The sequence below is a fragment of the Giraffa tippelskirchi genome, chromosome 5, assembly GCF_054371585.1.
Source record: "Giraffa tippelskirchi isolate mGirTip1 chromosome 5, T2T-mGirTip1v1.2.pri, whole genome shotgun sequence".
NCBI lineage: Eukaryota > Metazoa > Chordata > Mammalia > Artiodactyla > Giraffidae > Giraffa > Giraffa tippelskirchi.
Genome location: NC_137279.1, coordinates 185,787,126 through 185,809,171, shown reverse-complemented (window position 1 = coordinate 185,809,171; position 22,046 = coordinate 185,787,126). Strand labels below are relative to the sequence as shown.

At 47.5% G+C, this 22,046-nt stretch overlaps 1 protein-coding gene and 1 pseudogene across 1 annotated transcript in view; one reads left to right on the top strand and one right to left on the bottom strand.

The window, feature by feature from the left end:
- The window catches only part of CSMD2 (CUB and Sushi multiple domains 2), a 667,647-nt gene that overhangs the window by 322,050 nt on the left and 323,551 nt on the right, over window positions 1–22,046 (bottom strand). The window contains exon 6 of the mRNA XM_081490945.1: window positions 13,252–13,364. Within this exon, the coding sequence (XP_081347071.1) occupies window positions 13,252–13,364 (113 nt within the window). The remainder of the gene's footprint in view (window positions 1–13,251; window positions 13,365–22,046) is intronic.
- LOC145507928 (60 kDa heat shock protein, mitochondrial-like) lies at window positions 1,415–8,984 on the top strand (annotated as a pseudogene).

Sequence of the window (22,046 nt, the reverse complement as noted above, 5' to 3'; positions counted from 1 at the left end):
TCAGAGGGCAACCTCTGTCCATCCTCTCTACTGGTCCTCTCCAAGAAAGACTGTCTACATTGATGCATCAGTGCTTATAGTCATTGGGTGACGCCATCACACCTTGCATCAGGAACTAACTCCACTCTTCCTCCCATGTGTCTTGCTACTCGCCACAGGATGGAGCTTGTTAAAGTGATGGGAAGAACCTGTGAAGAAGGAACCTGAAAAGCTGGAGGGAGCCCCTTATACAAACTTTGGGACCTTCTGCCCATCTGAGCCAGGTCTGAGAGGCTGTGTCACCCACGCAGTCGGTGGGCCTCCCACGCAAGCTTGGGAAATACAGGGACCCTGTAGGCAGAGGTTCCTCATACCAACAATACAATCTCTCAAAAAAAGTATGTCCAGGCCCAGCTGGTCCTGGCCCAGGCTCTGGGGAAGTGGCACCTACAGGTGGCCCAGGCCATTGCCAGAACCAAAGAACAGGTCAGGAAAGTGACCTGGCTGGGGGATACCACTCGACAAGATCCATGTCACCAAGGGATCTTAGCCTCCAGAAACCACCTCCATATGGTGGGGTCACAGTATGGGGACAAGCCAAGGGAAGCAGGTACACCCTGAATTCTGGACAGCTAATTTGTCTCAGCCTGACCAAGTGAATGAACTAGCTGGACAGACTAGGGCAGATCTAGTGTGAAGGATCAGAGAACAAGGGTCTAGGTCTCCACTGCTGACAGATCGAATCAAAACCCAAAGGCAAAACAGCAAGGACCTGGAGAATTTCTGGGGTGCGCTTGGTCTTGTTCAAACATTCATTCGATATAGCACCCACTAGCATAGCACCTATAATATTACGTTGAAGCACTGGTCTCTCAAGAAGATTCTGTCAACATTGGTGAAATGGAGAGAAAGTAGAGCCTGGGGTCGGCTCCTTGGTCCCAGCGACACTTGAATGCACAGCCCTAGTGCACATATGCACGCCACACATCCAGGTATGTCTGTGTCTACAACCAGCGTATCCACGAGAACACCTCTGGGCCCCTGTGTATGCATGGCTACAAACATTCACATACAACTATAATTCACACTTATACCTGTTTTTGTACTGTATGTGAACAGAGTCAGGACTGCCAAGAGAAAAGTGCTGGCTTTAACTGGTTGATGGAAATCTTAGTAGGTACATTCATCTCCTTTGAATGATAATGACTGCAGGAGACTGCCAGGCTGCTCCATCCCATCCTTTATATTTTGGTTAATTACTAGACATTTTTCCTGCTGTTGTAAAGGTTAGCGGGACACATGGTACACATTTAGCTAGAAGAATCTGGCAATACAAATGCCTCTCTAGTCTGCAGCATCAGTTATTGGGCTGCACTAGTGGCAGACAAGGATCTGCTGGGGAAGGAGACAGGGGAGGGTGGCCTAATCCGCCACCATGGCTCTAGGAACCCAGAAGTACATGGAATTTATGGCTTCTCATTCCAGCGCATTCAGACTCCCCTCCACAACAGTGAGCCCCTGCACTCACCTGACCACTCGCCTTTCCCCAGCACCTGGCCGTCCCGCTGGCTGGATCATCCCTTCATCCACACTAAACCCAGCCCATTCAGCCTCAGAAAATTTCTCCACTTTCTTCTTTCTACCTTCTAAGCCACTCCTGCCCTAAACACGTCCTTTTCTGCTTGGTTTTTGTTCACTGTCTCTAGCCCATCTTAAAAAAGGTTACTTAAAAATGGAACTCTGAGACTCCCCGGTGGTCCAGTGGCTAAGACTTTGCGCTTTCAATGCAGGGGACCTGGGTTCGATCCCTAGTCAGGGAACTAGATCCCACATGCAACAACTAAGAGTTCCCATGCTTCAGCTAAAGCTCCTGTGTGCTGCAACTAAGACCCAGCACAGCCAAATAAATAAACAAACATTTTAAAAAAATGTGGCCTGCCAACAGGCCATAATTATTTTAAAAAATGGAAATTTCATCACCACTTTGGAAACTTGGGGGTGCATCTGGTGTTCTACCTCTCCCTTCTCACTGAGGGCTGCCTCGCTGCCTGGCCACCAGCGCCCCGCAGAAATGCTTTCAGCACTCACTGTCCTTTGCTAGACAAAGCCAGAGTCTGGCACACTAGCTCTTCATCTCACTGAGACTCATGCCAAAGATACAAAATTTGGTGAAGATGCCTAAGGCCTAATGCTTCAAGGTGTAGACCTTCTAGCAGATGGGGAAAGCCTCACTATGAAGAAGAACAGTGGGAAGAAGAATGATTATGGAACAGGGCTGGGGACACCTCAAAGTAACAAAAGATGAGGGATCTATTGTCAGGTCAACTGACTTCAAGGATAAATATAAAACTATCACATCAGACTTGATGGGGATGCTGCCAACACACAAATGAAGAAGTTGGGATGGCACCACCAAAGCAAGTGCAGTGGCACGCTTGATTGCCATGGAAGGCTTCAAGATTAGCAAAGGTGCTGATCCAGTGGAAATCAGGAAAGGTGTGATGCTGCGTGTGGACACTGTAACTGTTGAGCTAAGGAAGCAGCCCAAACCTGTGATAAACTCTGGAGAGACTGCTCAATTTGCCACAATTTCTACAAATGGAGACAGAGACCAGCAACAGAATTTCTGATGTAACTACAAAGGTTCAAAGGTTGTGCTTAGAATAGAGGACAGGAAAACACTGAATGATGAATTAGGAATTGAAGGCACAAGAGTTAAGATTATATATCTCCCTACTTGACTAATACATCAAAAGTTCAGAAACGGGGATTCCAGGATACTGGTGGTTTCCAATGTCTAGTCCATTGTGTTCACTTTGGAAATTGCCAACACCCAGTGAAAGTCTTTGGTTATAATTACTGAAAATGCCCTCAATACACTCATTTGAAATAGGATGAAAGTTGACTTTGGGGTTATAACAGCCCAAGCTCCTGGTTGGGCTGGCCATCAGTGCCCTGCAGAAATGCTTTCAGTACTCACTGTCCTTTGCTAGACCAAGCCAGGGTCTGGCACCCTGGCTCTCCATCTCACCAAGATTAATGCCAAAGATACAAAATTTGGTGAAGATGCAAGTGAACTCTTGGTTGTTGTATGTGGGATCTAGTTCGCTGACTAGGGATCGAACCCAGGCCCTCTGCATTGAAAGTGTAGAGTCTTAGCACTGGACTACCAGGAGAGTACCAGATTTACTTTTTTAAGTAATGAAGATCATGGCATCCGGTCCTATCACTTCATGGCAAATAGATGAGGAAAGAATGGAAACAGTGACAGACTTTATTTTCTTGGGCTCCAAAATCATTGCAGATGGTGATTGCAGCCGTGAAATTAAAAGCCTCTTGCTTCTTGAAAGAAAAGCTATGACCAACCTAGACAGCATATTAAAAAGCAGAGACATTACTTTGCCAACAAAGAAAGATCTGTCTAGTCAAAGCTATGGTTTTTCCAGTAGCCATATATAGATCTGAGAGTTGGACCATAAAGAAAGCTGAGAACTTAAGAATTGATGCTCTTGAAATGTGGTATTGAAGAAGACTCTTGCGAGTCCCTTGAATAGCAAGGAGATCAAACCAGTCAATCTTAAGGTATTCAGTCCTAAATATTCATTGGAAGGGCTGATGCTGAAGCTGAAGCTCCAATACTTTGGCCACCCAATGTGAAGAACTGACTCATTTGAAAAGACCCTGATGCCGGGAAAGATTGAAGGCAGGAGAAGGGGACGACAGAGGATGAAATGGTTGGATGGCATCATTGGCTCAATGGACATGAGTTTCAGCAAGCTCCAGAAGTTGGTGATGGATAGGGTAGCCTGGCATGCTGCAGTCCATGGGGTCACAAAGAGTCGGACGTGACTGAACGACTGAACTGAACTGAACTGAAGCTTCAAGTTTTGGTGTCACAGAATGAACCCAACAAAGCTGCTGCTACTGATGGTACAGTATTTGGAAAAGTGAGCTGAACCCTCAGTCTTTAAGATGTTTTGCTTCATGACCTAGGAAAAGGTGGAGAGGTGTGACCAAAGGTGATGCCACATTCTTGCAAGGAAAAAGTAGCAATATTCAAATTGAGAAACATATTTAAAGACTCACTGAGCATTTAGAATGATACTATTAGTGACCAGGAAAAAGAAAAACTAAGTGAACATCTGGCAAAACCTCAGATGGAGTAACTCTGCTGAAGATTGCTGGAACAAGTGACATGGAAGAGGATGAAAATAGTCCCAGATGCTCTGAATGCTGCAAGAGCTGCTGTTGAAAAAGGTATCACCTGGGTGCTTTGCTTCAGTGCATTCCAGGCTTGGATTCACTGCTCCAGCTAAATGAAGAGCAAAAAACTGGTATTGAAATCATTAAAAGATTCCTCAAAACTCTGGCAATGACCACTGCTAAGAATGCAGGTGCTGAAGGATAATGGATAGTTGAGAAATTTTTGCAGATTCCCTCTGAAGCTGGGTGATTTTTAAAATATGGTGGGAAAAGGAATCATCAACCCAACTTAGATTGTAAGTAGTGCTCTGTTGGGAGCTGCCAGTTCAGTTTCTTGGTTAACACAGCGAAACTCACCATGCTGCTGGGACTCCTCAAGTAGAGAAGGACTCTGGCATAGTAGAAGGGGGACTGCATCATGGATAGCCCATGGTTTATGGGTGGCAGTGTAAGAGGGGGCATGTTCTAATTCCTAGGGCAGTGATCTGTTATTTTTAGAAAATTTTTATTTTATATGGGAGTATAATTAACAATGTTGTGTTAGTTTCAGGTGTACAGCAAAGTGACTCAGTTACTTACACACACAGATGTATCTAACCCTAATCACCGACTCAATGGACATGAGTTTGGGTAAACGAGAATTGGTGATGGACAGGGAGGCCTGGCATGCTGTGGTTCATGGGGTCACAAAGAGTTGGACACGACTGACTGAGTGAACTGAACTGAACCCTAACCCTATTTTGTAGCACAGGGAACTCTGCTCAATATTCTGTAATAAGATAAATGGGAAAAGAACTTGAAAAAGAATAGATACATGTTTTGCTATTAATAATGGGCTGTGCAGCCATCTTCATGAGTAACTTCCCAGAAGTCAGCTGGAGGAGATAACTGGAAGACGCATGTTTAAGGGAATCACTATGGCCACGGGTTATTGCTTTTAGTCGCCTTTGGGATGCTGTCGTTTCTCCCTGGAACATCCTTTCTCCTCGTCTCTTCTTGGCTCCATCTCGCTCAGAGGTTACCGTCTCTCTGTCTCTGGGTCTCAGGGAGAAGTCAGTGCCCTCTCCAGGCTTCACTTTGAGCTCTGCTGAAACCCTCATTACACGGCTCAGTCAGATCTGGTTCTAGCAATTTGCCGCATGGGCTCCTATGTCTGCATCCTGGGGCAGGCGCAGAGCCAGGCACATAGAAGGATTCCAAGAAGAGTTTGATGACTGAGTGGATTAATGACCTACTGTTAACAGAATCTGTGCTTTGAATTCATTTCTGGAAAAAGGAAGGGGTGACTCTTGAAGCCTGGGAAGGTGAGAGGGGTCACATGTGTGTTCACACCCAGTTTTCAGTTTAGGCTCACTATTGGTTGAACTCAGGAGCTTGGCTTGGTGGGTATTCAGCCCCCGGGATCCTGAGATTCATGCTGAGGACCCCAGAGGCCTAAACTTGGAAATGAGGCTGATAAGGGTCCGGCAGCAGTTCAGAGGGCCAACAAGAATAAAGAAGTCGGAGCTTGGACCACAGGGTGCCTGAGGCACTAGCCCGGGACTGTGGATCAGTCACAAGCAAAAACTCAGTGTGTTCATGTGAAAATCAGAAGCTTCAGCTTGTTACCATAAAAAGCCTCCAGCATCGCAGCAAATGCCAACTGTTCTCAAATGGAAATGTTTCTTGGGTAGACACTTGAGACTCAGCACAGGACTTCTAGAGAGCAGAAAATCTTCCAGTCTCGCAGTCACTAGAGTGGGCTTGAGAGAGGCAGTGAGAGAGACGCCAGGCTAGGCTAGGCTAGGCTGCAGGGAGGTACAGTCACTTGAGGATTATCATCGGGTCAGAGCGGCCCCAAGGGGGACACGTGTGAAAAGGAGCCAGAGCCACCAGCTCGCTCTCACTGAATGAGGGTTTCCCATATAACAGGGGTCAAGGTGATGGATAGGGTAGGAAGCTTCAAGTTCCCATTTCAAGAGCGCCTGCCAAGGGTCAGACATTTTACCAGGAGCTCCTTTAACTCCTAGCCGCCTTGCGGGGTTAAAATTACTGTTCCCTCTTCAGATGAGGAAAGCAACAGTGAAGGAGGTTGCCTTCCCTCCAGGGTAGCCCCTCACCCCTTGTGATCAGCAGCCACTGGGGGCATTTAAGAAAGGCTCTTCTCACTGTCATTCCTTGTAGGCTTAAAACAAAAACAAAACAACCAAGGAAACAATGAGAAGGACTGGAAATATTCCTCACCTGGAGACAGAGGGTTTGATGACACAATCTCAGTGCTCTTCCAGAGCAGGAAGGAATTTTATAGAACCTCAACTCCTGGGCTTGCCAAATACTTTAGGTAGAGGAACTTTTTCTAACCTGCTTAGGTAAATGCCTGCTACAAATAGATCAAAGAGGGACTGCTCTAGTTGAAGTTTGGGTGGAAATTCCACCTGCTCAGCCCTTTGCAAAACAGCTGCTGGGAGAACCTCATGGTCTCCAAGGCACCCACTTTGAAAGCCCATTCTTTTGACCCACTTCTCTCTTGTTACATACATGGGAGGACTCATGCCTTAAGATGGGATTGGTGGTCTCAGCCTCTACTTTGCCTGGAAGCTTTTATATCTTTTTCTCTAGCCAAGTCCCTTCTTCCCTGAGCTACAGATTGACAGAAGAGACAACTGTCTATCAGATAGTCTCCCAAACCCTGGCATCCCACACTACCCCAGAATCAAGGCATCCCAAGCAAACTCCATCCCCCATCTTCCTCTGCCAGGGGCCATCTTGGTTAATATTGTCATTTAGTTTACTCACTTACTCAAGCTAAAAACCTAAGATTCATCTCTGACTCATTCATCTTCTTTCCCCCATCTCCTCTCACTCCCAAACCTGACACGTACTGAGTCCAGGGTGGTTGATCACAGAAGGATCTCTTCTGGTTTGTCTCCCCTTCTCCATCTCCTACTGCTTCTCCTAAACTCTGGATCCTCACTGTCATCTTTTAAAAAAAATTTTTTTTTGGCCATGCCATGAGGCATTGCAGGATCTTAGTTCCCCATTCAGGGTTCGAACTTGTTCCCCCTGCCTTGGGAGTGCAGAGTTGTCACCACTGGACCAACAGATAAGTCCTTGTCAACTTCTCATCCTCCAAAAACTCACATCTGTCTCCCATTATTTTCATTCTAGAGCAAAGATTTTTCGAAAATGAAAATGTGATCATGTCTCCGCTCTTGTTAAAACTTCTGATGAACCTCTCACCGCTTTGGGGGGCTGACCCCCATAGATGTAAGGAATCCACCTGGCAATGCAGGAGATGCAAGAGAAGTGGGTTTGATCTCTGGGTTGGGAAGATCCCCTAGAGTAGGATATGGCAACCCACTCCAGTATCCTTGCCTGGAAAAATCCCATGGATAGAGGAGCCTGGCGGGCTACAGTCCATGGGGTCGTAAAGGGTTGGACATGACTGAGCGCTGAGCACAGGCATAAGTACCACTCTGGGATGAAGCCTAGCTTTACTGTAGCTTTTTATGACATGATGTGACTGCCTACCTCACTTTCTAGCCTCATAACTCTAGCTACCCATCACAGCTCGTGACTGCAGACTGCACTCTAGGTCAGCAAAAGTTTTCTGTAAAATGCCTCATCTCAGTTGCAAACTACCCGACTCCGGCAGCACTCAAACAGTCATAGAAAATTTGTCTATTAATGAGTGTAGCTGAGTTCCAATAACCTTTCATTTATGGACGCTAAAATTTGAATTTTATATAATTTTCATGTGTTATAAAATGTTCTTCTTTCAGTTTTTTTCTTCAACTATTTAAAAATGTGGGAACTCCCCTGGTGGTCCAGTGGTTAAGACTCCATGCTTCCAAAACAGGGAGTGTGGGTTTGATCGCTGGGTCAGGGAACTAAGATCCTGTGTGCCACGTGGTGTGGCCAGACTAAAAAAAAAAAATTAAAAAAAAAGTGTAAAACGCACTTTTACCTTGAAGACCATATGAAAAGCAGAGAGCTGAGTCTGGCCTGCAGGCTGTAGTTTGCTGACTTGTGCTGTAGACACACACAGATATTTGTGGTTCCGTAGACTTAGCCTTTTCATGTTGTCTTGCTTGAGCTCTACCTGGAAGGCTTCTTCCCATTGTCTGTCTGGCCTCTTTTTGAGACTCACACTGAAGTCTGGCTTCCCTTAAGTGTTTCCAGCAACATGAATTGCTCCTTTATCTCCCAGAACCTTTCATCAGGCTTCAATTATAGCTCTTCTCATACGACACAGAAGTTATAGATTCCTGTCTATTCCTCTCTTTAACCTGCTCTCTTTGAGAGCAGAGACTGGTCTAGCCATGTTGATCTTTCTGTGTTGTCAGGTGGTAGTGTCACGTGATAATGTCACAAGGGACACATTTGTTAAAAATGAAATATGACTTCCCACCTTCCGACAGCCAGCTCCAGACAGCACAAGCCTAGAACTCAGATCCTCTGCTACCATGCTGTTTTGGTTAGAATTGTGTGTGGCCACGAACAGCCCTAAATTCTAATGGGATTGAGACAAGAAGGGAATGTGCTGTGTTGTAGGTGAGTTACATTTATTTATTTTGATTTTCTTGTTTGTTTCTCTGGGACAAAACCTCCACCGATAGTCAGGAGTTGGGAATTACTGGCTCTGAAGTGCCCTACATCCCTTGAGATTCTAAGGCCATAAAGCCGAGCATAGGTGAAGCTGGTCCCGTGTGGATGACTCCCTAGGCCCATTCTTCTCCGCCCTGTCCTGTGCCCCGGAGCCGGACCTCTGTGGACAGCTAGAGAACAAGGAAGCCTGCCAGTCCAACTGGCCTGCCTCCTAGGGCACAGAGCAGACTGGGGCAGGCCCTCTGTTCCCTTGTTTCTGGTTTCCTGTTGGGTTGGCAGAAGGGAAGCACAGCAGATGTGATGGAGAGAAGGGCAAGATCTGGTTAGTGATTCCTGAGGTCCCTCCTGCACTGGTTACAGATTCCCAGCACCCCCTCCTGCCCTAGAGGTTGGCAACAGTCAGCCTCCTCAGTTCTGCCAGGCAGTCCCTCTTCAATGGCTCCAGTTCCTGCTCCCCCTTCCCTGGCCCTTCCCCTAGTGTGGTCAAGGCCTCGCGGCTGTTTATTCCCTGGGGACCTCATCATTGCTCTGGGTTCCTTTAATCTCACCTTCTTCTTTGTAGTTGGACCCTTCACTAAACCTTCTTCAGTTACAGCCATGCAGGAAGTATGCTCCTGTCTCCTCCTAGACCCCTGACTGAAATCTACCTCTGCTATTCTTTGGGACTGAATTTATAAGCAGCAAAACTTAGCATGTTCTTTAGTGGTTCCGAAGTTTTCATTCCTTTATAGCAGTGGTTCTCAACTGGGGGTGATTTTGTGCTCAGGGGACATTTGGCAAAGTCTGGAGACTTTATGGTTGTCATGACTCTGTGTGTGTGTCTGTGTGCATGTGTGTGTAAACACACACGTGTGGGTGCTGCTGGCATCTAGCATCTTGTGGGTAGAGGCCAGGGATGCTGCTAAACTGCCTGTAGTGCCTGAGGCAGCCCCCTACTGGAGGGAATTATGCAGGCTACAGTGTCAATAGTGCGGATGCTGAGAAACCCTGCTTTATAAAGTTATCAATTAAGTCTCCAAATGATTGCTGTAGACCCTTGCACTATGCACTTGCAGTTTGGAAAACACTAGAGAAAGTTCCCAGGGGAGAATCATGTATTAACACAGGTGGCACACACCACAGTATGTCAGTATGCCAGATCCAGATGAACTTGGCTGGAGTTCAAACCTGGGCTCCAACAGTCCATGGCTGAGACCTAGAGCCACCACGGAACCCTCTCTGCAGCTCTCAGCCCTCATCTGTAAGATGGGGCTAATAGTACCTGCTTCACACAGTTGCTGTTAGAACTGAATGAACTAATATTTATTAAATGCCAAGTTCTTGAAACACTGGTACACTGGTGTATACCAACGTGCACATCCTGTTCTGGGCTATGCTGAGGGAGGATAAGAGAGGACAGAGAGAGGATAAGAAAGAGCCTCCTTTGGAGAAGTTCGTAACTAACACCATTTTTCAGATTGTGGGTTGTTCCTTGCTGCAGACTTGTAAAATCAATTTAAAAGCTGCAACTAACACTAAAAATTGGAAAAGAAATTTTCAGGGTGCATCATACTTACTAAGAGTAAATAGCACTTGGTGACATTTTCCTTTTAGGTCTACAGATATGTATGTGTGTCCAGGGTTGTAATGGAAAAAATGTATTTTTTATGATGGGATGAGATTAACAAAACAAAGTTTAAAAGCTACCAGTCAAATAAGAAAAGTGAGGCAACCATAGCCCCATAGGAGAAGACCTTGTGATTTTGCAGAAAAACTCACATAGGCCTGTGAATGAATTTGAGCTTCATCACTGATTTGCTGAAAAAGCCGAGACATCACTTTGCCGACAAAGGTCCGTATAGTCAAAGCTATGGTTTTTTCAATAGTCATGTACGGAGGCGAGAGTTGGACCATCATGAAGGCTGAGTGCCAAAGAACTGATGCTTTTGAACTGCGGTGCTGGAGAAGACTCTTGTGAGTCCCTTGAACAGCAAGGAGATCAAACCAGTCAATCCTAAAGGAAGTCAACCCTGAATATTCATTGGAAGGACTGATGCTAAAGCTGAAGCTCCAGTACTTTGGCCACCTGATGGAAAGAGCCGACTCATTGCAAAAGACCCTGATGCTGGGAAAGACTGACGGCAGGAAGAGAAGGGGATGACAGAGGATGAGATGGCTGGATGGCATCATTGACTCAATGGACATGAGTTTGAGCATGCTCAGGGAGATGGAGAAGGACAGGGAAGACTGGCATGCTGCAGACCATGGGGTCACAAAGAGTCAGACATGACTGAGCTACTGAACAACAACTGATACGCTGTGTGCTCTGTGTGCGTTTGGCGAGGTACACAATCTTTCTGAGCCTCAGCTTCCTTCTGAGATATGGGAATTAAAAACACTTTCATCACTGTGCTGAGGGGAGGATTAAAACTCATACATAGCACACAATGGATGTGTGCTCCCGAACTTCTTGAGACTGCCTGGTCTGTGTTCTCATTGCCTGTTGTCTGGCAGCAAATCCTAATCTATGACCACGACAAATGGGCCCTCAGAAACTTGAATTGTTAGAAACACCTGGAACCTCTTTAATCAGATGAAACAACAACGTTCATTTCTTCTTTTCTGTTTTGGAAAGCATGACAGGAAGAGCCAAAGAGGTGCTTCACTCCCACAAAGGCCCAACCTCAGGTGCAGGAAAAAAAAAAAAAAGTCTCGAAGAAAGTTCTCGGAGCCAGGGTTTGTGAAGCTTGTCAAAGTCGGTTTCCTGTTTGTTTTTAAAAATAATTTGAAGGGAGTCCTGCTACCCAAGGCTAAGGATGAGGCTGTGCAAAAAAGATTCAGATTCTAGAGGTAATGTTTCTGCTCCCAATGCTGATTTTATCCCAGTTCCCAGCCTGAAAGCCTGGCCCTGGGGGCCCCTGCTTTGCCAATGCCATGTCTGGGGTGGGCAGGGTGCTCAGTGTTCAGGCCGAAGCCTCAGAGCCTCCGAGGTGGGGCATGGAAAGACAGGCTGCTCTGCTCCTCCCCAGGAGTTGCTGCTCCCTCCCGACCCTGGTGGTGTGGCCTTGATCACAGCACCCTCTTCTGTCAGGCCTGTGTCCTATGCACGCTGATTGATACACCTACTCTCTCACTCCCAATACAGCCCACTCTTTATTCCCCAGGGCCTCATACAGGGCCTTCTACTTAACAGGTGGGCAATACAAATTCACATCGAATCAATCAGAACCAACTTCAGTTTGTAATTGGTGATTGTTGTTGTTTAGTCACTAAGTTGTGTCTGACTCTCTTGCAACCCCTTGGACTGTAGCCCACCAGGCTCCTCTGTCCATGGGATTTCCCAGGCAAGAATACTGGAGTGTGTTGCCATTTGCCCCTTCAGGGAATCTTCCCTACCCAGGGATTGAACCTGCGTCTCCTACTTTGGCAGGCGGATTCTTTACCACTGAGCCACCAGTGTGTGTGTGCATGCGAAGCCACTTTGGTAGTATCCGACTCTTTGCGACCCTATGGACTGTAGCCTGTCAGGTTTCTCTGTCCATGAGATTATCCAGGCAAGAATACTGGAGTGGGTTGCCATGCCCTCCTCCAGGGGATCTTCCCGACCCAGGGATCGAACTTGAGTCTGGGAAGCCCATAACTGGTGATAGCAATGGGTTAATGAGCGAGTTTGAAACCAATCCTTACTGTTTGTCTCCATGGATAAATTCTGTGTACTTTGGACAAACTCAAGGTTGAAAAGGAAGCTTGTCCTCTATACCTACCATCCACTGGACTTTGGGATCTTCTCCGGGTGTGGAGGGCTCCCTGCCTTAGGGTTAATTCACTCCTTTTTATGGGCAACTCTCCTCTTGGAGTTAGGGAATCCATCACAAATGGAGCAGAAATCTGCTTACCTGCAGTTTCCACCTGCCATTTTTGGTCTGATCTCTTGCCCCCAGACAGCTTTTCCCAGATTTGAGCATCTAAGCGGGAGAGCTCACTAAAGTTGCAACTGTTGTTTGTCCAATATTTGTGTTCTACATGAAATGAATGAGAGGTAAGATATGGGCAGCTCTCCTACTTTACACTGGGGTAGGCTAAACTCTGCCAGTAGGAGGGTGGGCTCTGGATTCGAGGGGCAGGAGTTCAGATAGCCTTGGGAAACTGGTTTAACTTCTCTGAGCCTCAGCTCCCTTGTCCATCAGATGGAGATGGTGACAGTATTTGCTTCACAGGGTAATGAGGAAGATTAAGTGAGACGATGCTGACCAAGTGCCAAGCACAGTACCTGGCTCTCAGGAGGCCCCTGGTATAAACTATTAAGATTCCGCTGGTCTGAAGAAGGGCAGCTCAGGGCACACAATTCTACACAATTCGACAAGTGTCCTCCCTTGGGCAACAGACCACAATGGCAGATGCAGAGATGCTGAAATGCAGACCTCTGGGTCTGCAAATAACAGCAGGACAACAGAGGCAAGTACACCCAGCTTGGGGACATCTCTGCCGCCCAGCCCTACCTACCTTGGTACTGGGCGCTGAAGCCACGCTGGCGGTGGTTACCATCCGATGTGAAGTGCAGCCGTAGCCAGTTCTTGCTGCTGATGACGGGGGCTGGGAGGCTGGCTCCGGTGAACCTGTGGGGACAGGAAGTAGGGGAGGGGGAGGTGAGGGACCACAGCTGGTTGAGACTGGGCACCCAGGATTCTCTCCACTGCCCACATGTGCTGGCACCTCTGCCCCAGCAGAAGGGAGGGCCACGCTGCCCCAGCCGCCCTCCAGTAAGGAGCCTGGGACCTGGGTGGCTTGAGCTGGCTCGTCCAAGGACTCTTTCCATTGCTGAGAGGCTGAGCACGTGTTCTTCGTTGCTTAGTCATGTCTGACTCTTTGGGACCCCGTGGACTGTAGCTCACCAGGTCCCTCTGTCCACGAGATTTCCCAGGCAAGAATACTGGAGTGAGTAAGCATTCCCTTCTCCAGGGGATCTTCCCAAGCCAGGGATCAAATCCGGTATCCTGCATTGCAGGCAGATTCTTTACTACCTGAGCCACCAGGGAGTTGCTGAGAGGAGGGGGCAATGCTTCAGGCCTGGAGCAGAGGACTATTTCTCCCAGTGAGGTCTGGCCGCCCCAGAGAGAGACCCAGCCCTCTGAGCAGAGGCCCATCTGCCCCAGCAGATGTCCACACACCCACCTCCAGCAGAGCTCCAGATGCCCCACAAAGATCCAGCCCCCGGACAGAGGACCAGCCCCAGCTCCCCAGCAGAGGTTCAGCCCCTGCCTCCCACCCCTGCACTCAGGGGCAGAGGTTCAGTCACCCCAAGCAAGCCCCTTGGGACCTCAGAGAAGTTGGGAGAAAGGGCTCGGGCAGCCACTACCCACTCGGGCAGCACCCTTCCCAGGTGTGAGAGCCCATTTCATGGTCACTCACTAGGCCCTGGGTCTCCTCTGCCTCCTGCCCCATCCCTGCTGCCTCCATAAGAGGCCTCCCTGCTGCCCCTTGCCACCCCTCCTGCTTCCAGGCTGCCTCTCCTCCCTTAACTTAGCCTCCTCCGAGTTCTAGCCAGTCTGGCTCAGTGGGTCGACACCAGCATACGCCCCCCTGCCGCCGGTCACTGTCTTAGCCTTCTGACCAGCTTGCATCCTGAACCAGCTTTCACGTCAATCAGATCTTTCCTCCTAGAGTCGCTCAGAGCTCAAGAACCTTCCGTGGCACCCCAGTGTTTGGAAGACTGGCCTTCCAAACTTCTTATCCTGTCTCCTTCTGGAAAGGGCCTCCGCTCACCACGGGAAGGTCCTCTCCCATCGCCACACTCAGGCTAAGCCCCCAACGCCCCTCCTCTCTCTGCTCATTCCCCCCCGCACCCTGGGAGCACCCCCTTCTCTCCTGGACCCCACAGCCTCCAGCAGCCGAGAACCAGTGACTTCCTGCTCCTCCTCCTTGTGTCTGAATCAGGGACCAAACCTCCTGACGTGTGCCCTTCGGTACCATCCCTTCTACCTGGTCCGAACACCCTGATCACACCTAAGCATCCCAAGCTTTCTCCTTTCCTATGTCTTTGCCCTTTTATTATTATTATTATTATTTATTTGGCTGTGTCGAGTCTCAGCTGCAGCATGCAGGATCTTCATTGAGTCATGTGGGAACTTTCCTTGTGGCACGTGTGGGTTTAGAGTTGCCCCGTGGCATGTGGGATCTTAGTTCCCCGACCAGGCAGGAACCTGCGTCCCCTGCAATGGAAGGTGGATTCTTAACCACTGGACCAGCAGGAAAGTCTCATGCCTTTGCCTTTTCCACCTGGAATATACCCACGAGTAACCCTCTCCCCTGCACCAGCCGTGTCACCTGAGGCGACTTTGGGACACCCGCAAATACCACGTCCCCACCTAGGAAGGTCCCCTCACTTATTCCCATGGACTCTCCAGGCTGATGTTATCATTCCATTTTCAGAAAGATGGAGTAACTGGTCACACTGATTGGAAGTGGTGAAGCCTGGATCTGAACCCCAATCTGTCTGGCTTCAGAGCCCAGGAGAGTAGGAAAGACCTTCCTGGGTGGGGATGTGGTATTCGCCACAGCAAGTTACTCAGATTGTAATTCATTTATCTAGGTGTGTGTCTCCCTAGGATGATGCCTCCAAGAGGGCTGTGCAGACAGGTGGGTGGGTGAGTAGAGCGGGAGGAAGGTGGGGCTCTGGAGGGATCGGCTGTGTTATCTTATGAAAATTACTTACATTCTCTGTGACTTTATCTGTAAAGTGAGGATAATAATCCCTCCCTGAAAGGGTTGCAAGGACTAAATGAGATAATACACAAAAAAGACTTTAGCACCATCTCTAGCAACTAGAAAGCTCTCGGTAAGTGGCAGCTGCTGTTTTATTGTGCATCATCTTTATTCTTCATCTTTGTACTGAGCACCTAACACAATGCTTGATACAAGCAGGTGTGTCAGGATTCCAGCAGAAAACAGGTGGCTCAGTCATATGAGAATAATTCTGGGTGAATGAATGGTCTCTTCACCATCAAGGATGGGGCAGTATTCTGAGACTGGTAACAAGGGTATGGCTACACCTCACAGACCTGGAAAGAAATGGTGAGCCCTGAAGCTTAGAAAGGACCTAGATCTTTGGTCAGCTGGGACTACAGCCAGTTTGCACAAATTCCCACCAGAGGGAGCAAGGAATGAATACCTGTAACTCACTCTCCTCCCTCCCCTCCTCCCATCTACTGGTGATGCTTCTGTTGATCTAGCCCAATTGGAAGCCAGAGGGCAAGGAAGAATACTGATGTAGTCTGACAAGTAAGTCTTCCTAAGCATGGAACAGGGTAGAAAAGGGAGGGGAGATGATCTGGAGGGGTGAAAGGGAGAGAGCTCCAGCATAGTGGGTCTCCATAAATGCGTATTAGACAAAGGAACTAACCAAGGAGCCTCTCACCCTGAAAAACTGAGTTTTTACTATAATGAAAATGCTGACACACGCCAAACTCCAGGAATATCACCCATACTGCTATAGTAAGAGCTATAACAGAAACCAATTACTGTATTTTACCAGATCCCATTTAAAATAGTTTATTACAGGCAGAGTCATTTAAGTTTTCTAAGGAGCCACAAACAGTATTGTGGGTTTTTTCTTCCCCAGGCCAAATTCAATTCTATCTCAATGACAAAGCTTGGAGGCTATTTACATAAGGAAGTAGAAATAGGGAGAATTTACCTGAATAATTCAGAACCAAAGGCTGTTTATTGCAAAATGGAATGAGGGGAAAGTGCTGGGGTCCCAAGAGCAGGATGAGAGTAATGATCTGGGCTGTAATTGGAATTCAGGAAGTCAGTGACTCTTCTCCAGCCCTGGGATCAACTTTAACCCCCAAATGAACAGACAGGAGGAGCCTGAAGGGACATTACCCCCTCCCATTTCTCCCACACCTTCAGCTGCTCCCAGGAATATTATAACTGTTCATTCCCAAGGCTTCAACTCGGGGCCCTGAGCATCTTTACTCTGTTCTGCTCCTGCCTCCTAGGACATAAATGCACAATTGAGAGTTTTCTTGGGATCTATCAGAGAATTAGGGACTTAATGCTGGAATTATCACATTAAACTTTGCCATTGCGATGGTGTCATGCTTTACTCAAAACTCTAATAAAAAAAAACTACTGACACCTACAACATGAAAGATGATCAAAAACATTATGCTGATGATAGAGGAGTATATACAGTATGATTCTGTTTATATGAAACTCTGGAAAAGATGAATCAACGGTGAGAGAAAGCACATCAGTGGTGCCCAAGTTGGGGGTAAGAGGTACAGGGAGGATTGCCTGGGAAGGAATACAGGGAACATTCTGGGGTGCTGGAAATGGTCTTATATATAAGATGGCCTTGTCTTATATAATAAGATATGGTTTTATTTTATATAATAAGACATGGTCTTATCTCATATAATAATATGGTGGATATACGGCATGCACAAATTTGTCAAAGCCCCCAGAACCGTACGTTTAAGATGGGTAATTTTTAATTGCCTCCTGCGAAACCTGTATGTGAGTCAAGAAGTAGCAGTTAGAACTGGACATGGAACAACAGATTGGTTCCAAATTGGGAAAGGAGTACGTCACCCTGTTTATTTAACTTATATGCAGAGTACATCATGAAAAATGCCAGGCTGGAGGATGAAGCACAAGCTGGAATCAAGATTGCTGGGAGAAATATCAATAACCTCAGATATGTAGATGACACCACCCTCATGGCAGAAAGCGAAGAGAAACTAAAGAGCTTCTTGATGAAGGTGAAATTAGAGAGTGAAAAAGCTGACTTAAAACTCAACATTCAAAAAATGAAGATCATGGTACCCAGTCCCATCACTTAATGGCAAGTAGATGGGGAAACAATGGAAACAGTGTCAGACTTTATTTTCTTGGGCTCCAAAATTACTGCAGATGGTGACTGCAGCCATGAAATTAAAAGACTCTTGCTCCTTGGAAGAAAAGCTATGACTAACCTAGACAGCGTATTGAAAAGTAGAGATGTTACCATGCCAAGAAAGGTTCATATAGTCAAAGCTATGGTTTTTCCAGTAGTCATGAATGGATGTGAGAGTTGGACCATAAAGAAGGCTGAGCGTCAAAGAATTGATGTTTTTGAACTGTGGTGTTGAATAAGACTACTGAGAGTCCCTTGGACTGCAAGGAGATCAAACCAGTCAATCTTAAAGGAAATTAACCCTGAATATTCATTGGAAGGACTGATGCTGAAGCTGAAACTCCAATGTTTGACCACCTGATGCGAAGAGCCAACTCATTAGAAAAGACCCTGATGCTGGGAAAGATTGAAGGCAGGAGGGGAAGGGGACGACAGAGGATGAGATGGTTGGATGGCATCATTGACTCAATGGACATGATTTTGAGCAAGCTCCAGGAGATGGTGCTGGACAGAGGTAGCTTGTTATGCTGCAGTCCATGGGGTCGTAAAGAGTCAGACATGACTGAATGACTGGACAACAATTTTTAATATAAGTGATACATTTTTTGTTGTTCTTCGATAGCCAACTTGTGTCCAACTTGTCACAACCCCATGGATTGCAGCATGCCAGGCTTCTCTATGCATGTATTAAATTATGTATTAATAGAGTTAATTAGGACTTCCCTGGTGGCTCAGATGGTAAAGAGCCTGCCTGCCAATGCAGGAGGTATAAAAGATGTGGGTTCTTTCCCTGTGTCAGAAAGATCTCCTGGAGAAAGAAATGGCTACCCACTCTAGTATTCTGGCCTGGAGAATTCCATGGACAGAGGATCCTTGTGGGCTACAGTCCATGAGGTCACAAAGAGTTGGACACAACTGAGCAACTCACACTTTCACTTTCAGAGTTAATTAAAATCAAATCTTCAGTGGCTCTAATTCTTAGAACCAAAGACTTCATCAGAGTCTACAAACCTTAAAAAAGTCAGTGTGTCTTCACCTCTCCTTTCCTTATTTCTTAATTCCTTATAAAAGCCAGTGTGTCTCCTCTTTTCCTTATTGTTTATGCTCCAGCCACAAGCGTCTCCAGGCTGTTCAAAACTGGCCACACCCACTCCTGCCTCAGGGCCTTTGCACTTGATAGTTTCTCTGCCTGCTGACTGGCTCTTCTCCCAGACTGCCATCTGGTTTATCCTCTCACTTCCTCATAGTCCTTTAGCAAATGTCACCTTCCCAGTGAAGTCTTCTTGGCCTGCCTTCCTTCTCTGAGTATGTCACACAGACAGACGTAGACACACACACACACATAGACACACACACACACACACACACACACACACACACACACACTATTGTGCAGTCAAACAGAAGACCTATGTGAACTGCTGTTTTTGTGCCTCTCTGTCTTTGTACAGGTGGCACAGTGGTAAAGAATCCACTTGCCAATGCAGGAGATGCAGGTTTGATCCCTGGGTCAAGAAGATCCTCTGGAGAAGGAAATGGTAACCCACTCCAGTATTCTTCCCTGGAGAATTCGGAACAGAGGAGCCTGATGGGCTACGTTCCATGGGGCCGCAAAGAGCTGGACACGACTGGAGTGCACATGCACGTATGCCAGCCTGTGTACTCACTGCTCTCTATGCCCTCTCCCACTGCACCACCTGGCTGCATAGAGACGTTAAGGAACTTGCGCAAGCTCACACAGCTAGTAAGTAGCAGAAGCGGGGTTCAAACTCATCTCACATAGAGCCTCTGTACTCAGGGAAGGCAGTGGGACTGTTGAAGCTGAATTCCATTCTGTTCCTTTAATTTCCTTCCCTCCTGCCCCCAGGATCCTCTTTAATTTTGCTCCCTGTTAGAATCATAATTAAAGGAAAGAAACACAAAGAGAGATTCCCCCCTTCAAATCTTTCTGTCCACATTAACTTCACTATGGGGGGCTTGGGGAATTCCAAGTTCACCCAGTAAATTGCTACCATAGTACAACATAAAATGTATTTAAGCAATTATGCTCAACTCTTTTTTTCTTTTTGGTAAATTGACTTCCATTAAATGGGGCTTCATTAATGGAATCTGGCTTGGGGAGAATAAAAAAAAATCACTCCCTCTAATGCATGTAGTTGATTATGGAAAAAGTGGCTTTGAGTTCCTCAGCAGAAAGCTCTAAGTTGTGCTTCTGGTAATAGAGCTCAGAGCAAACTGCGTGGAAAGCATTTCTTCTTAAGAAGCTTCTCATACAGCCCGCATGTGGGGTGCTGAGAGACGCCCCACAAAATGACAACAGTAATCTGCAAGGAATTGCTGCCTAATTTTAAACTGAGAGGGAGGAAGATGAGGAGGTCTTGGTTTAAATCTCAGCATCCCTGAACACGGACAGCTTCAGGGGAACATTCATTCATTTACTCACGAAGCACATACTGTGTACAAGGCACCGTGCTTGCCGGAGGGTACCACTTCCACCATGGTTCCCTAGATACAGAAGTTCCTGCAAAGCCTATTATCTACAAGGTTTGGCTTCACCATCTCCTTCTCTGTGCATCCTCTGCTCCTCGGTCGATAGTCTCTGGCTTCTGTGCTCCCAGCACACCTTCTGTGGGCTTTATCTTTTAAGCAAGCTACGTGCACAGCCTGGATCTGATTCAGGCTTGAAGAATCTTTCCATGCCAAGCATAAACCACCCTTCTACTGCTCAGGCTGAGCAGGGAGAATGTGACATATGGCATGTCGCCACCCTACTCCCAAGCCCTCTACCCTTCCCACCTGCTGTCTGCTCCCCTCCCTGGGGGATGGGGAGAACACAATGATGCAACCAGGGAAACCCTTGTGGAAACGTCCTGCTGGCGGTGGCAAAGGGCACCAAGGCCCTTGTTGGAGGCTGATTCCCACTCCTCGCCCCGAGCTCCCTCTCACCCTTGAAGAGAGCCTTTATTGACTCAGCCTGACATCCAGTCTCATCACAAATGATTTCCATATCGGTTTTTCTTTAGCCAAAAGCCTAGGACTCTTGCTGTATTGAGAAAAGACCTTTTCCCAAGACAAATCCACGATGTTACTTCTTTTCCAGGAACTGGGTGAATGCCTGGGGTGAGGACAAGTCCCTTTGGCTGCTGCAGTCCCCCAGCCTCTAGACTTATCCTTGGAAAGAGGCCCCTTGGCTTCCCCAGGCTCCGGTTCCCAGCAGTGCCTCTCCCACCCCGGGTGCCCAGGCAGTTCTGAGACGTCTGAGCTACCCTATGAAGATTCAACTCCTGGCTACCTAACTATATGTTTGGGGGTCTTTCCCTGTGCTCTGAACAAACCAAAGCTTCCCCTCCCCCATCACTCCTGCTCCTCAGTGATTCCTCTTCCGGTGGTCCACACCCCACTCCCAATCTCCACACCCAGGCACCATCCTAACTCCTTCCACCCCTTCGCTCCAGTGGCCAACTGTGGCCAAGTCTTCTCCCCCTTGTGAGCGTATCATTCGTCACCCTCGCTACAGAGACAGCCTTCTGACGGGTGCTCTGCCTCCATCCAGCTTCCATACTCTGTGAGGGCATCTGCTCAAGTCACTGCCTCACGGGAAACCCAGGGTCCACCAGCTCCAGGACAAGGGTCAGTCGCTCAGTCGTGTCCGACTCTTTGCAATCCTGTAGACTGTCACCTGCCAGGCTCCTCTGTCCATAGAATTCTCCAGGCAAGAATACTGAAGTGGGCTGCCATGCCCTTCTCCAGGGGCTCTTCCCAACCTAGGGATCAAACCTGGGTCTTCTGCATTGTAGCCAGATTCTTTACTGTCTGAGCCACCATGGAAGCCCAGCTCCAGGATAAAGCCTAACCTTTTATATGTCTTCCTTCTCCCTTTTGTGACACCTACTTTGAGCTCCAGACACTTTCCAGTCTGTATGTTTTTGCATATGCTGTTCCCTCTGCCTAGAATGCTGTTCCCTGCTGCCCCATCTGACTACCTGGGAAAATATCACTGATCTCATAAACCTAACCAAATGCCTCCCTTCCTCCCCTCCTCATCTCCCTGTCCCCATGGGAGTAGCAGTGCCCTGCACATTTCCCTCTGCATCTGGGACATTCCCCACCGTTGTACTGAGCACAGAAAATAGTAGCCATCTTTTGACTTGATGACCACCTCGTTCACTCAAAGGCGAGCTCCACAAGCACCAGAGCAGAATTTTTTGTGTCTCCTTGTGTCTAGCAACAGAGCAGAGTGCCTAGCACACAGAACAAATCAATCCCCGAGAAAGGGGTTGATAAGCTACACTGGGCTGTCGCTTTTGTCAGTAGAGGTTCACTGGGTCACAAGCGTTCTCATTCATTTACATATTGTCTGCTTTCCTGTTACAAAGGCAGTGCTGAGTTGTTGTGACAG